Source organism: Protopterus annectens, chromosome 1.part0 (genome assembly GCF_019279795.1).
Source record: "Protopterus annectens isolate FY-2018-M chromosome 1.part0, PAN1.0, whole genome shotgun sequence".
Lineage (NCBI taxonomy): Eukaryota > Metazoa > Chordata > Ceratodontiformes > Protopteridae > Protopterus > Protopterus annectens.
The window spans coordinates 670,822,245-670,839,928 of record NC_056725.1 but is presented as its reverse complement, the minus strand read 5'-3'; the positions used below and the strand labels follow the sequence as shown (position 1 = coordinate 670,839,928).

Sequence of the window (17,684 nt, the reverse complement as noted above, 5' to 3'; positions counted from 1 at the left end):
AAGCCGAACTAAAAGAAAATTGTATGCTTCATGTCCTGCCTGATTGGAGAAAGCTATATCATGAATAGAGCAGAACATTACACATAAAAATAAAGCTGTATGTGTATTTTTCTCCTTCACTTATAAGCTAGCCATGGATCTAGCTTCGAGAGTGATATAAAACTATCTACATACCCCTTCCCAAACACAAAGAAACACTCCAAATGAAGCCAGTGCAAAACATTTTACTGATAAATGTAAATACCATTTAAATAACCGCATGTAAACAAAACATAACAAAACTGAACACTGGAACATAAAAAACAGTTAAAAACACATTGCACACCTGAAAACAAATATTTTGTAAATTGTTCACCTGAAAACAGTTATGTTCCATAAGCATTTCATGCCTCTCACTATAAACTAACCAAAAGCAAACTCAAAACAGCATAACCAGTGCTCACCTTAAATTATGCCAACAGCTTAAAAGAAGTAAAGGGAGAAAAGGGGATACCTGTGGAAACAAAACCTTGTAACATTGTCCACCAGACTGCCTCAATGGCAGGCTGTTCCCCTTTCCTCCATAAACAACTCCTAAATAGACACCATGACACATCAAACCTTAACTTTTTCCACTAATTCTTTCAACAATGAAATATGGACATTGAATAAATCCGAACCAATGTTGTTCAAGTGAATACTGTCACATCTGTTCCATACTGGACCAGTTGGCAAAGTCCAATGATCTTAAACACCAAACTCTAATGACAGAGCTGCTCTAGCAGTCTTATGATACTACCTTCTTTAATCACTCTTAGATCTTCATAACCAAATCAAAATCATCAACTCTGTAATGCAGAAATCACTCCATTGCAAACTGTCTAACAACTCACTTACCCAAAATGCCCCTCATACATAAAAACAGCTAACATCGCCCACAAGACATACAATATATAACCCGATGACAGCTAATGTAAACCTTGTAACAATTGTTTACTTAATGGAAGCCTCCTGTCAGAATCTAAACCCTTTAATCTTTCCCAACCAATATTCTCACATTGTCCTAATGCTTAGCAACATCCTTCAAATGAACAAACCTCACAGCTGTACTGAGTGCAGCCAGGTGTACCTTTACTGTCCTCACTGCACTGCCTTGCTCCTATCTATAAACTGGGTATTCCACAAACTACCTAACCAACCAAGATTGATCCTGCCTAGGCAACTGCTCCCCAAAGGATGTAAAAGTAGCAACTGCAGTTATATGCCCTTCTCGCTACCCTAGCCCAAGACTACTGCACTAACTAACCCACTACTGCCTGCCAATGTTCCATAAATAAATTCTGAGGTACTGACACTTGTTGCTTGTCTGCCTCTGGCATCAACGCACAGAAACTGCATTACTGGAAGCTACACAAACTATGAGCTACTGCATTCAGTGCACCTGGAACATGTTTATCAGAAAAGGTAAAGTTAATCCTCCATCTCTATGACACAAACACAGTACTACCTGCTCCAATTCAAACCTATTAATCGTCTTTATCATTATTTAAAAAAAACACCCAATAGCTGGAGTGAAAAACCACCTTCCCAATCTTCAAACCATCCTACCACAGCAGAGATGCTGCTTGTTTTTGTATTAACTCTAAAACTGTAACATCTGTTTTCCATTTATGTATCCCTTGAAAATAAACTGCCATGCCTAGTCCCCATCTACACTGGTATAAATCTGTAAATAATCAGATTAATCCCATTCTTCTTGCCAAAAGGAAATTCCAGTATGTCAGCACAGAAAGCCCACTCAAAGGGAAATATCCTGTTTGTCAAGACTGCTTCTCTTATTCATTGGTTCTTCCAACTCATTCACCTCAACAAGTTGGCCAATGATCTATAGAAGAATTTATCAGGCCCTACTGGCCCTGCAATCAAAGTTTAGCATGCCTAGTAATTCTATGACTTCTCTAATCCTAACCTTATTTCCTCCTTAACAAGATGATTTTTTTCATGTAGCTTGTCTAAGTTGTCTACTAGCAAGTGGAACAATCAGTAGTTCACATCCACTTCTAAACCTAAAAGTTTAAATTTTCAGGCTTCTCATGAAGTTAATGGCACCCCAAAATCTCAACATACCTCACCAAAGTAATGCATATCTTCTCCCAGAGCTTCCAACCCCACCTTAACCAGCAGAAAAGTATCTAGGTAATGGACTGCCTCTGACAAGAGGCCTATGTCAACTAGATGCCATGCAAGATCAAGCTAATCTTTTCAAAAGTAGCACATTCCACTGCAAAATGCAATGGCATTGCCCTGTCAAAATAAAATTTATCCTTCAAACACATACGTAATCATGGCCAGTCTTATTCCTGGATGAGTGGGAGACACAATGCAGCTTCAATATCCGATTTGGCTAACCAAACTTTGAATAAGCCTGACTGCATAATCCACAAATGTAAACTGCACCTTCACATCTTATCTATGTGTCATTTGTCATTCATGCAGCTTCCTTCTGAGAGAGAAAGAAAGATAGTGAATGAGACAAAATTCACCAGTTCTCTTCTTAGTGACCAAACCCATAGTGGAGATCCAAGAAAACAGGAAGAAGTGGAACATCAAACATGCCTAATACCCTTCCAACCTTCACCTCCTTGTCTCTCCATGCCTATGCTAAGTCCTGCATCCCTCCCATGCATTTCAAATTCTGACAAAATTTTCTACTGCCCCCCCCACCCTTGTCCTAATGGAAAAGTCTAATAAAAATCCTTGCATTAATCCACAGAGCTGCTGTGTTATCTAGGTGGTCCTACAAGAGCAATTGCAATACCCTTCCACTAATGGAAGAGTGGTATAGGTCGTCTACCACTCCTCAAAAGGGCAAGAAACTCCTGAACCTGAACATCTGAACCCTCCTTTTGCTACTTTTGCTGTCCTTGCACTGCTCTGAGTGGACCTCCACACTGAGAGCATGCAATAGTAAATTTACAGGAACCCCATAAACATCTCCCTACATTAAAGACCAGCACACTCTACTCCTGTACCCATTTTCCCCAACCTGCCCTCCAACCCTATCCAACATTGTGCCAAGCTAAGTATCAGCATATCTTTTCTCCCATCGCAGGAACTTATTCACTGCTTTCAATTTGCTAAAACACTGGGCCTACCACAGCCAGGTATTACCACCCCTTAACAACTTGCATCTCCCTGATTGTTAAAAAAATATGCCAGTAAAAGCAGCCCATGTAAAGTATCTTTCTCTAAAATTATTGCCATCAGATGTACAATGCCTAAAATCCAATTATCCCAAGTTCTGGCCCTGAACCTAATGGCATCTTCCTCCTCAAGGCTACTAATGCCAGTGTCAAATCCTTCACCTCCAGGAACTCCCTCTCTGCAATCACTTGTGCCCCATCTGCTTCTAGTATGTCAAACAAATACATGAATTCGCCCTTACATTTTTTTCCTCCAGCTACAGGGAAATATGGCATATTGCAAAAATGCATGTCCCAGCTGTCAGAAAGACTTGAGTGCCTTGCTTCCCACAGGTAACCTCTCCTGGCCCAATTCCACCAACTTCCAGATGCTGAATAGTCCCCCCTACCATCCATTATGTGAGCCCTAGCCCCCTGGATGTCACTGGGATGCCAGACTCTGTTTTAGCTCCTCTTCACTGCAACAAGCTGATTACTCAACTCCTGACCCTGGGCATCTGACCTTTGTAACTCCAAAAGCCTAATCCTGCCTTCCTCACTCATATCCTGACAAAACTCTAACAGGTACTCATCAGCCACTACATTCTGACATGCCTCACCTTCTTAATCAAGAAAGAGAGTTACTTGTCAATAGCTGGGGCTCCACCAATAGGACTTTGCTGGTCCCCCAGATCCTTCATTTGGGTTCTGTTTCTCCCCTTCTTAGCTATTTCCTAAACAAGCTGTTTGTCTGGTGACTTCTGATTTCTTCTACCTACAGCTTTGGGTTCTGTGGTGGTTTTATCTGCTGGTTGGAGTAGTCCAACCACCTCCATGAAGAAAGTATTGGCTTTCACCGTGATTTCTGATCTGTACTCAAATCTGTACTCTGCCTGAAACCTTGCCATGCTGAAAGAATAAACAGCATTAGTAACACTACCATCTCCTCATCTCCCCAAACCATCCCCTACCCTGCAATCCCTAACCTTCAACTACTCTCCTACAACAAAGGACAGTCTAACCTCCCCCCATCTCATCCCAGTTGTATAACACCCATTTTAAAACGTATCCACCTCCTATACTGGTAAAATGCTCTCTCTCCTGGCTTGCTTATATTCACCCGCATATCTCAGTAACCATATTCCCAACAGGTATAATTCCCATTATGGACATTCCCATAGTACTGGCCAAAGCTGTCAACTTCTCACTTCCACTCCAGTCCACACCAACCACCTAATCGGTGACAAACAATTACACTCTAACATTATACCTACTATTAACACAGTCTGACAAGACAAACTGAGGTAATTTGTCATATATCAGTAACAAAAAGAAATCCAAGCCTCCAAAATTAGCTAATGTCACAAATGCATTATATTGGCTGCAAAAAGACTGCACTGTTTAAAAACATACTTTTTCTTTAGTGAAGTTCACCTCTACATCTCCTACTGAAGGGAGCTTGTTCATACTCCCGGTCTCTAAATGTAGTACCTTTAAGATTGCACAAGCTCAAAGAAAAGAGAACATTCGTAACAATGACCGCTTTCCATTACAGTGAGTATGATGACCAGAGATACCATTAATCATCAGTGGCCGTATGTCCAGCACAAGGAATAGCTGATGTGTACAAACATTCACTTCAAGCTGCATAACAAATTAAATGTTTTAAATTTGTTTTTAAAATATTTTGTGGGGGGGGAGGCATAATACCTTCTATGATAGATTTACTGACATCCTCAACCTTCTCTTGATGCTATTTTGGGAGCCCTCAGGTTTTGAACTCTACTTCTACAGGCCTTTCTCTGGTCATTGTGAAATTATAATGACACTGCATTCTACTGTGAACTTATAAGGACATTACCATTCTACTGTGAGCTTATAATGACACTGCCATTCTACTGTGAACTTATAAGGACACAGTCATTCTACTGTGAACTTATAAGGACACAGTCATTCTACTCTGAACTTATAATGACACTGCCATTCTACTGTGAACTTATAATGACACAGTCATTCTACTGTGAACTTATAAGGACACTGCCATTCGACTGTGAACTTATAATCACACTGCCATTCTACTGTGAACTTATAAGGACATTCCCATTCTACTGTAAACTTATAATGACACTGCCATTCGACTGTGAACTTATAATGACACTGCCATTCTACTGTGAACTTATAAGGATACTGCCATTCTACTGTGAACTTAAAATGACATTGCCATTCTACTGCGAACTTATAATGACACTGCCATTCTACTGTGAACTTATAAGGACACGGCCATTCTACTGCTAACTTATAATGACACTGGCATTCTACTGTGAACTTATAATGACATTGCCATACTACTGTGAACTTATTAGGGCATTGCCATTCTACTGTGAACTTATAATGACACTGCCATTGTACTGTGAACTTATAAGGACACTGCCATTCTACTGTGAATTTATAAGGACACTGCAATTCTACTGTGAACTTATAATGACACTGCCATTCTACTGTGAACATATAAGGACACTGCCATTCTACTGTGAACTTATAAGGACACTGCCATTCTACTGAGAACTTATAATGATGCTGTCATTGTACTGTGAACTTACAAGGGCATTGCCATTCTACTGTGAAGTTATAATGACATTGCCATTCTACTGTGAATTTATAAGGACACTGCCATTCTACTGGGAACTTATAAGGACACTGCCATTCCACTGTGAACTTATAATGACACTGCCATTCTACTGTGAACTTATAAGTATACTGCCATTCTACTGTGAACTTATAATGACATTGCCATTTTATTGTGAACTTATAAGGACACTGCCATTGTACTGTGAACTTATAAGGACACTGCCTATCTACTGTGAACTTATAATGACACTGCCATTCTTCTGTGAACTTATAATGACACTGCCACTGTACTGTGAACTTATAAGGACACTGCCACTGTACTGTGAACTTATAAGGAAACTGGCATTGTACTGTGAACTTATAATGACACTGCCATTCTACTGAGAACTTATAAGGACACTGCCATTCTACTGTGAACTTATAATGACACTGCCATTCTACTGAGAACTTATAATGACACTGCCATTGTACTGTGAACTTATAAGGACATAGCCATTCTACTGTGAAGTTATAATGACATTGCCATTCTACTGTGAACTTATCAGGACACAGCTATTCTACTGTGAACTTATAAGGATACTGCCATTCCACTGTGAACTTATAATGACACCCATTCTACTGTGAATGTATAAGGATACTGCCATTCTACTGTGAACTTATAATGACATTGCCATTCTACTGTGAACTTATAAGGACACTGCCATTGTATTGTGAACTTATAAGGACACTGCCATTCTACTGTGAACTTATATTGACATTGCCATACTACTGTGAACTTATATGGACATTGCCATTCTACTGTGAACTTATAATGACACTGCCATTCTACTGTGAACTTATAATGACACTGTCATTCTACTGTGAACTTATAATGACACTGCCATTGTACTGTGAACTTATAAGGACATTGCCATTCTAATGTGAAGTTATAATGACATTGCCATTCTACTGTGAACTTATAAGGACACAGCTATTCTACTGTGAACTTATAAGAACACTGCCATTCCACTGTGAACTTATAATGACACTCATTCTACTGTGAACTTATAAGGATACTGCCATTCTACTGTGAACTTATAATGCCATTGCCATTCTGCTGTGAACTTATAAGGACACTGCCATTGTATTGTGAACTTATAAGGACACTGCCATTCTACTGTGAACTTATAATGACATTGACATACTACTGTGAACTTATATGGACATTGCCATTCTACCGTGAACTTATAATGACACTGCCATTGTACTGTGAACTTATAAGGACACTGCCATTCTACGGTTTACTTATAATGACACTGCCATTGTCCTGTGAACATATAAGGACATTGCCATTTTACTGTGAAGTTATAATGACATTGCCATTCTACTGTGAACTTATAAGGACACTGCTATTCTATTGTGAACTTATAAGGACACTGCCATTCCACTGTGAACTTATAAGGATACTGCCATTCTACTGTGAACATATAAGGACATTTCCATTCTACTCTGAACTTATAAGGACACTGCATTTCAACTATGAACTTATAATGACACTCACATTCTACTGTGAAGTTATAATGACATTGCCATTCTACTGTGAACTTATAAGGACACTGCTATTCTACTGTGAACTTATAATGACACTGCCATTGTACTGTGAACTTATAAGGACATTGCCATTTTACTGTGAAGTTATAATGACATTGCCATTCTACTGTGAACTTATAAGGACACTGCTATTCTATTGTGAACTTATAAGGACACTGCCACTGTGCTGTGAACTTAGTAGGACACTGCCATTCTACTGTGAACTTATAATGACACTGCCATTCTTCTGTGAACTTATAATGACACTGCCACTGTACTGTGAACTTATAAAGACACTGCCACTGTACTGTAACTTATAAGGACACTGGCATTGTACTGTGAACTTATAATGACACTGCCATTCTACTGTGAACTTATAATGACACTGCCATTGTACTGTGAACTTATAAGGACACTGCCATTCTACTGTGAACTTATAAGGACACTGCCATTCTACTGTGAACTTATAAGGACATTTCCATTCTACTCTGAACTTATAAGGACACTGTCATTCTACTGTGAACTTATAATGACACTGCCATTCGACTGTGAACATATAAGGACACTGCCATTCTACTGTGAACTGATAAGGACACTGCATTCTACTTTGAACTTATAATGACACTGCCATTGTACTGTGAACTTATAAGGACATTGCCATTCTATTGTGAACATATAATGACACTGCCATTGTACTGTGAACTTATAAATGACACTGCCATTGTACTGTGAACTTATAAGGACATTGCCATTCTACTGTGAACTTATAAGGACACTGCCACTCTACTGAGGAGCCCCCTTTCTATCCTAAATCATTTCATGTGACACATTCACATTCAGCTTGGGGGTGCACTTTCCACTGTTACTCCCCATTTGCAGTCAGTGATCTTGGATTTTCTATGGTCATAGCTATAGTACCAAAGTGGAGACAAAGTAAAAGACCAATGTTTCCTCCCTGTGAGAAATCCCAACTGGCCAAAAAAGCTTTATTTTTCCTTCCCTTTTCAACAAATTTCTACCATAAGACTATGCTCATTCCCAAACCTGGATCATTGAAAAAGTTTGGGATGGCGGGCCATTAGTTTCTGAGCTGATATTATGACAAAAAGTCCACTCCTGTCACATTTGATAATATTATTGGACAGCTGCTGTAGGGGCAGCCACGGTAGTGCAGTGGTTAGCATTGTTACCTCACAGCCAGAGGTTCTCCGGTTTGATCCTCAGCTGGGGTGCCTTCTGTGCAGAGTCTGCATGTTCTCTCTGTGGTCATGTGGGTTTTCTCTGGGTGCTCCGGTTTCCTCCAAAAGACATGCTGTAGGTGGATTGGACACTCCAATTTGGCCCTAGGTGTGAGTGTCTGCCTTCCATAGAAGGTTGGGCACTGGGCTGGCAACTCAACACCATAAAACTCCACTGCCAATCATGAGCAGACAGGTGATCCACTGTGGTGACCACTAACTGGAAAAAGCCATAAGAAGATTGGACAGTTGCTGTAGCCCAAGTATAAAAGCATCTGAACAATGCATTAAATATTAGTAATCATGACATTTAAGAAATTATTCCTGTTTTACTAGCATTACTAAATTCAAAACTTATTTGAAATGACTGTTTTAACTAGGAATACGCAGACAGATAAAATATTATGCCTTATAGGTGATATTAGTATGACTTGCACATACTGCAGTATAGTTTGTTTATATTGTGTTATATTAATTGCTAAGTATGCCTTATCTTTAAAAATACTCAATAGCTAACGTGTAGATACTACAATACATGGTGGCCAAAACCTCCTAAAAAGAGAGTCTTGTTTTGAGCAAAAAAAAAAACAAAAAAATAGTACCTGAAGTAGGGCTTGCACAACTATGTAAAATATGACTTTCTGTGGTTGACATCTGCCTCCATGTTTGGATGACTGTGCTTTGTGAACTCCTAACATTTGATAAGCCATTACAAGTCACTGTTCCTCAGGGAAAAGGACATTTCAGTAATAAAAACTGACCCAGGATAGACTACACACAAAGCCTTTAATGAAACGGCAACAGACCAACGATCAATAAACAGGTACTAAGTGCTTTCTCCCTTTCTTACATAGGGCATCCTCAGAGTAAATCTTTATGACACTATGACAGCCAACTGTAAAGTGATGTTTGATTGGTAAGTATTGTCACCTATGAATTACATATGCTAACCTACAGTACCGAATGACAGTGATAATGATACAATATGAAGAGCCTTCAGAGCTGTTTAATCTGTAATTAGGGACCTTCACAAAGAGAATAAATATGTTATATTCAGATCCCTATCAGCTGATCAAGTTTTCAGAAACTCAAAATTTATAGCGTCGAGACAATATGATCAAATTTCTGAAAACCCAAAGCTTTTGAATGGAGATCGCAGCACAGTTGGGATCGGGAAATTTACCCGTCTGCTTCAGACCTCTTGATCTCAAAGCCAGTCTTAAAGGTACATGTTCATTACCCTTGATGGATGCTAATATAAAAATCCATTTAATCTCTAAACATTCCATTCGAGTCTTAATGTCTTCCCCTCTGACTGCAGTGCAACATCTTTCAATAGCCATAAATTTAAAACCATACATGGTTCCTTCACCCACTATATGTTTTGCCAATCTATTTCTAGTGTCTACTTTTTGATAGCATATATATATATATATTCTTTTATGTGATCCCTCAAACACCTGTTGGTCTTGCCAACATAATAACAGTTGCATATTACACAAACAATCAAATACACCAAATTCTTCATATTGCAATCAGCATAAAGTTTAAATTCAAATAGTCATCCACTAAAAGAATGCATAAACTAACTATCGATCTTAATATATTTAGAAATATTGCATGCTCTACATGGATACATACCTAAATTTGTAGGTGTTGCATTCCTACTTTTTCCATCAGAACTCAATGATTTATAACAAAGCTTCTTTTTTAAGGATGGGACATTCTTAAAAGTAAAACGAGGTACTCTGTCGAGTACTTCTCTATACTTGGTATCTGACAACAAGACCTACCAATGTTTGCTAATGATACTACAGATAGAACTGTTATTACCTGAATATGTGAAACCCATTCTGAGTTGACTATCACAATATCTCTTATCCAATGCACTATCTACAGCTCTCATTGTGTATATCGGTCTTGCTCTAGTCTGTCTAAATGATACTACATCAGTCTGTACTTGTAGAATGTCAGAGTCAGAAAACCTCTCTGTCGAAGCTCATTTGCCAAAATATCAAAGGGACCATACATATCACTATCCTTCGCATGTAACCTTGCATTTCAAAAAAATTGACCTTTCATAACATTCTTTTTTTTTTCATTTCTTAGAATGCATACTATGAACATGTAACATATTATTAACCTTAGATGATGTCGGATGTCTAAGAGATCTATCATAGAGACTGAGTAATCAAAAGTAAATCTCAGAAAATCAGTTGTCTCTTGCAAATAATTAATAAATGCATTAATTTTGCCTATTGACCCAGACCATACAAAAAGGATGTCCTCCACAAAGCGACCAAAGTGTAGAATGGAACCAAGAAATGAGTTGCAGATACCAAAAACATAAACTGTTTCCCAGTATGCAAGCACCATGTTTGCGTAACTGTTGGTGCATATGGTGCCCATAGCAACACCAACATTCTGAACATAATACTTATTAGCAAAAGAAAAGACATTGTTAGCCAGAACCACTTCAAGTAAGAAGCATCTCAAATAAATCTGTCCTGTTGTATATTCATAGATTCATAGGTTCATAGGTTGGTACTAGGCTATCGGCCCTAGGGCCTATACAAGCCTAGCCATAACAATTCCCTGGCTATTTCTTCCCAGAATATTTACTTCCCTGGACTCCTTCAGAGTGCTCACTCAAAAACTGCCTTACATAGTCTATGTCTATTTCATTTGAATTATAGTAAACAGAGAAACAACATCCATGGTCACTAGTGTATATTCTTCAACAGTGTTGGTATCTGACCATTCAGCTAACCTTCTAAGAAAATGTTTCATGTCCCTAAGTATGGCCTCTACTCTGTTAACAATGGGACAAAGCTGTTTCTCAACATATACAGATAGGGGCTCTGTTACCCATCCCTTACCAGAAACAATTTGTGAAATGGGTGGGTTAATCAAATTCTTATGCACCTAGGGGAGCCCATATATAGTAGGTGTAAGTGGGTACTCAACCAAAAAATAATCAAATAATTCCTTATTAATGGCACCTTCCATCAACAGATCATGAGCATACTTATTAACATTTTCAATCAATCTATATACATCCAGTATGCTGATAAGCAAACAGAAAAAAATGTAGGTACTGCACCACGTAGCAACACTGACATAACAGAGAAAGGACAGGAAAGAGATTTTAAAGTGTAATATATTGGTACACAGTTTAAGTACAGACATCTAAATATAGTAGACTAACCATGTAAGAACAGTTTATCCACTTATTTAGGGGAGGGTGGCCTAATGATTACGGTGTTTGCCTTACAAACACAAGGTGCAGGGTTTGAGTCTTACAACAGATAATTAGCTAGGCTTAAAATAACTCACAAGGGCAGTTAGCTTAGTACTAACCTATGAACCTAAATCCATGCTGCAAGGAAATTAGTAGTAAAATGTATTTATTTACTTTACTTACTTATGTATCTGAGGTATCTTATTTATCTGAGGTAAAACACTAGTCTGTTTTAGCAATAATCTACTACTGGGTGTGAGTAACATGGGATTCACCTACAGCTGGCAAGTTCTTTGATGATAAGGGTGAAGCCTGAGTGAGTAAATAAAGCCAATCATGGATAAGTCCTGCATTACCTAAAAAAAAGACATACATTTTTTGCTATAACACAATGACATTATTTAAGAAAAAAAATGATCTTTTCTAAATAATGTAATTTTCTAAAAGAACTTTATTGCTCTGGCACTAGATCCTGATAGTCTAGAGTACCTAAGATGTGTAGTGAATATGCTGAGTACTGTACCTGTCATAGGATCAGAGGAGGTTACTTGGCTAGCAACCCGGAGGTCATTTTAAGCCTAGCCATTTCAACCTAGTGTAATACCATAGAGGCACTAGTCAAGACCCAAGATTGCATTTAGTGATGACTGCCCATGTCCAGGAGGGTTGTGGGTACTATCCCCAGTAAGAATTTACGGTGCCTCATCCACTCATCCAGGTTCCTCTTGAACAGTGTCATAGAGGTGCTCTGTTTCACATGAATTGGTAGCCTGTTCCAAAGATGTGGCAGTCAATGGGAGATAAATCTTTCTCTCCAGCATGTCCTTTTTAAGTTGCAGGCCATATTTAAGTCCCTGGAATGGGTAGCCCTAGACCCGTTTGATTTATGGATATGCAGCAAGTTCATTTGGTTTGGGTCTTGGGTTGCTCTGTAGGCCAGACATAAGTTTCCCCTAAGAAGTCTATGTGATACAGAGTATAGTGGCAGGAATTTTAGTCAGTCTGTGTAAGGCACATGCTGGAGCCCATTGATCTTCTTTGTTAGAAACCTCTGAGGTCTCTTGCTGTAGGTGCTTAGTACGGTGTATACCAAATGGGGCATTATACTCAATTATGGGCCAGATAAATGCAGAGTATAAGGGGGTTATAACTTCTTTTCCTGTCAAGGCAATGCCTTTACTAATCAAGTGAGTTATGTGGAAAGCTTTCCTTACAATGGTAGACACATGGTGGTCGAAGTTAAGGTTGCGGTCAACCTGTGATCACAGGTCCCTTACCTTTTCATGGGTACTTAGCGTATTGTTGTTGATTTGATACTGTGAAGGGACATTGTTTGTGCTAAAGGGAATGATGATGCATTTCTTTGCATTCCGTTTCAGACCGTGACTAATACACCAGTCATTGGTCTGTGTGAGACTATCCTGGAGTATACTGACATCATTTGTGAATTCAATGATTGCACCTAGTTTGCAGTCATCTGCAAACTTGGTCAGCTACAATCCTTTAGTTTTGACTTGAACTTCTGAGAAGTATATACCAAACAGTAGGGGGCCTAACACTGACCCCTGTAGCACCCTTCTGGTAACAGGTCTGCTGGTTGATACGGAGTCACCCACTTTTATAGTATGTGCTCGATTTGTGAGCCAGTTGGCAACCCATCTTACAATGAAGGGGTTTACATTCAGTTTGCTAAGTTTATCAGTAATGCTTGAATGTGGGATTGTATCAGAAGGTTTTGCCAAGTTGAGGTATGTTGTGTGCACAGATCTGCCCTCATCAATGGCCTTGGTCACACTTTCAAATAAATCCACCAGATTTAACAGGCAAGATCTGCCTTCTCAAAGCCAAATTGGGTAGGATCCAGGGTTTGGAGGTCACCTATGTCTTTATTTATGAGGTCCATAATGATATGTTTCATTACCTTACAGATGAGGCTGGTCAGGCTTATGGGTCTGTGATTCGCTGAGTCTGTTGCTAGGCCACCTTTGTAGAGGGGAATAACTGTAGCTGTTCTCCATTCCACAGGAATAAAGCCTATGGTTAGGCTGTGATTGAAAAGGGTACTTAGTGGTGATGCTAGTTCATGTTTTAGCCTGTTTAGAAGACAGCCTGGAATGTCATCTGGTCCCATACAGGCCATGTTCTTTGCCTTGGACAGGGCTTTGAGGACCTGTTTTTCAGATATGTAAGGTGGGGGGGGGGTTTGGGAGAGGCTTTGTTGTAAGTAAGGAGAGGATGAGGGAGTGAAATTTTCACCAAACCTGTCCGCTAGCAGGTTCGTTATCTCTCTGGTGTCAGTGTGCGTGATACCGTTGACCACTAGTTCTGCACATGCTTCAGTCCTACCCTTTAGGTTACATACATAGCTGTAAAAGGCCTTATGGTTATCCTTGGCAGTACTTGCTAGGTTTTTCTCAAAGGAGCTCTTGATATTTTGGTCAGACTGTAGTTCTGTTATTGATAAGAGCAGTTTTTTGTTTTGTTTTGGCAAATCATTGATGTTGAAGTCAATAAATAATGAGACATCTCAGTTTGATAAACTATGGAACTACTTGCATCAGGAACTTTCTTATTTAATGTTTCAATTCTTCACTTAGCAGCATGGATAAACTGAGTTCAATGAAATGTATGGAAAACTTTTTTTAAATACTTTCAATGTTCTGCTTAGCAGCGTAGATAAACACAGTTCAATGAAAGACTTGTTTAAAGTTCTATTTCCAGTGTATATGCTAACTCATCTGTCCAGTCAGTTTGCACCTTTTTGAAAAGAAAATTAGTTGTAAAAAACAGACACAGAAAGCACAACAAAGATGTGTATGGACTTTGGCATTGTGGAATTACCACAAGATAAAAAGATCTGAACATGACAAAGAGAAAAAAAAAAAGAACTCCCTGCAAATATCAAGAGAAGTGTGTAGGATCTGTCTGGCTGTTCTTCCATGTAAGGAATGGGATCTTGAGTGGAAATAGAATGTGGCAGGAGTAAGAGAGCAATGTACTCTGGAGGCTGCTGAGGGTGGAGAGATACACAGAGAGCATGATGGCTGATAGGTTTAGATTGTGGGCAGCTTGTCTTTGAAGCATTGGAAATGACAAAGATTTGGGCTATTATGGAGGATGTTGTTCTGGCGACGGAGGATAGTACAGCATCAAATGGGGTTCTGTGAACTAGAAAGTGCTATGTCATGGAAGAACAGAAAGAGACATTATGCAAATTAAAAGGTAACCCAGCAGATTCAGAAAAGTCAAAGCATTCACCATTTTATAGGAGAAATTGCAAAAGATCAGAGAATGTTAAGCTAAAGTGAAAATAAGAGTGCCCCAGGGTGATATTACAATATCTTACTCCATGGATGGAGTGATAAATGCATGGAGCAGTCTTCCATAAGAAGTTATGAAGTCCAAAACACAGGGGGAAATTTAAGAGACAGGCATGAGGAATGCTGTTAAGTGTAGGGGATAGGCAGTAGGCAGATCATTCATATAATTTGATGTATATTGGTAGCATTTGTTTATACCTGATGAATCACTTTGTTCTCTGCCACAGGTATCTCTTTCTTTATTTCATTACACTCATACCATAATGCTCTATTGTTTTTGTGCAGTGAACTTCTAGAAGACTTGGAAAGGTGCCGGAATGCCAGTGCCATTGCAGAGTGTTTCGTTGAGAGAGTAAGTGTGCAAAATAATTTATTTTACTTCTAAGTTTTGTTATTTTTTATTTGTTCTTTAATTTATTTGACGTTGGCAGCCATGTCTTTAGTTGTTTAGTCTCTGATTTATTCCATTTAAGTTGATCAGTGATAAATCTAGACATCCAGTATATCTGTTTTCTCTTTTCCCAAAATGCATTTATACCTATACCTATGGACAATAGTTTACTCCGACTACATCATTTTGTCTACAGATACTGCTCTGAAACGTAAGTGTAAAAGGTTTAATTCAAGATAGCTCAGTTATTAAGAATGCTTTTGTAAAAATATACATTTAAACATTTAGAAACAGAAGAAGGGCTTACCTTATTTAATTCTGATGAGAAAAAGCTATCAACAATCCAGTTTGCAAAGATCCTAGCCCTTTCCAAAGGCAAAACTATAAAAATACATTCAGTACAGGTGTATTGTTTAAAACTGACAACATATTTTTTGTCAAACAATGAATACACGTGTATACTATGATGATTATTTCGGTAGATGGCCTCAGTGCTAGCTTTCCAACTTAAAATCAATAGTCTGTACCAGAGTCTGCAGTTTCTTAATGATTTTGTGAATTAGTTAAATTAAACAGTTTTGAAACCTGGTACAAACTATCATTTGATACCTGAAACATTAGATGAAAGAACAATAATATCAAATTTTAGAAATAATCACTTGAAAAATCTTTTAAGTGCATTATTATGAGGAATGTTTTGCTTACAAAGCATATGCAGGATTTAATAAGTGTTTCTCTGATTACTATGTAGGTCATACTGTTATGCATGCCCTTTTTTGTCATTTCTTGTAAGGTAATAATGATAGTCCCTAATAAAACTTGTTGCTATATTACTGAATATAGGGTAATTCTCTACTATTAAGCAGGTTCATTTTCCAGTGTGCCTCTCTTGTGGTACAGATTTGATTAAGGAAAGAGGAAAGATAGATTTCTAGCAGAGACTGAGGGCTGGTTTAGAGAACAAAGATTACATCTGGGAAGATCTTGGATTTAATGCTGGAGACAACTTTCACGAATGTGTGGAAGGTAAACAGATAATGAAAGAAGGACTGGATGAGGAGATGGGTTAAAACTACATCCATTTAAATAAATGGAAGTGAGAAGTTTGGTAGGAGTATAAGTGGGAACATATCCCTTAAGGAGTGCTGCAAAATGTCTTGGAATCTGGGAGCACAGGCATGGAATGAAGGGCTGAAGTGGAGGGCAATTCAGTGCAAAGTCAAGAAGTGAGGTAAGGAAATTCATACACTGAATGAGGTACTAATGTGAGTGCACATTAACATTGTAGACATAATCATAAAATGCCTTATAACAGTATGCATTGAGGCATGACGACATTTGGATTTAGGATGTTAAAGAAGGCATAGGAAAAAAAGGAGCACTAGAATAAATCAAACATGATGACATAGATTCTTGACTGCAGAGAAAAGTGATGAATTTAAATTCAGAAACAAATGTAAACTGTGGGTAAAGAGAAGTACTTCCACGATAGAGGAACTTATTATTTTTCCATTAAAACTGAGCCTTTCCTTTTCTGTTGTAAAGAGAAAGAAGAGGACAGTAGACCTTCTGAAAGAAAACAAATTGTAGCAATAGGCAATGATCCCAGTAGGATATAAATACGAGAAGAAATGGAACATTCAATATTAAAAGCAGCAAAGCTTTAAAAATGTATGTATTACATAGAGTTCATTCTGATGTAGAAAATTCCAAAATGAAAAGAGTCTTGTCAATACTGTAAACGACAATACAGTACTAGAATGGAATACATTATTCATTGCTGTTTTCCAGAGGAAAATATTCATACATATCTTGATGGAAGTGGTAAAGAAGGGCCCTGTTATATAATACAATTTACACAAAAAAATTCTAGCACCATTGGGCTCAAAGAATACGTTAGCAAAATTAAGGCAGCAGAGTTTGTTCTTACTTAGGGAAGGATTTTGTGAATACCAGAAAAAAAGTGTTAAAAAAGGAATTCTGCACTGTGCTAGGGAGTATTTACCTCTATACCCACTCTATATCATACTGATATCTACATACTATCTAACATCCTACACTCACCTGCATATACAGCATGTCCATAGTCTCACACTATATTATACTACTACCGTCCACTCCTCACTCTCCTACCTT

At 38.4% G+C, this 17,684-nt stretch overlaps 1 protein-coding gene across 3 annotated transcripts in view; it reads left to right on the top strand.

Moving 5' to 3' along the window:
* PLEKHG2 (pleckstrin homology and RhoGEF domain containing G2) overlaps window positions 1–17,684 on the top strand; it is a 1,701,404-nt gene that overhangs the window by 1,031,031 nt on the left and 652,689 nt on the right. For all 3 annotated transcript variants that reach the window (XM_044062076.1, XM_044062085.1, XM_044062066.1), the window contains exon 5: window positions 15,443–15,509. In XM_044062076.1, the coding sequence (XP_043918011.1) occupies window positions 15,443–15,509 (67 nt within the window). The remainder of the gene's footprint in view (window positions 1–15,442; window positions 15,510–17,684) is intronic.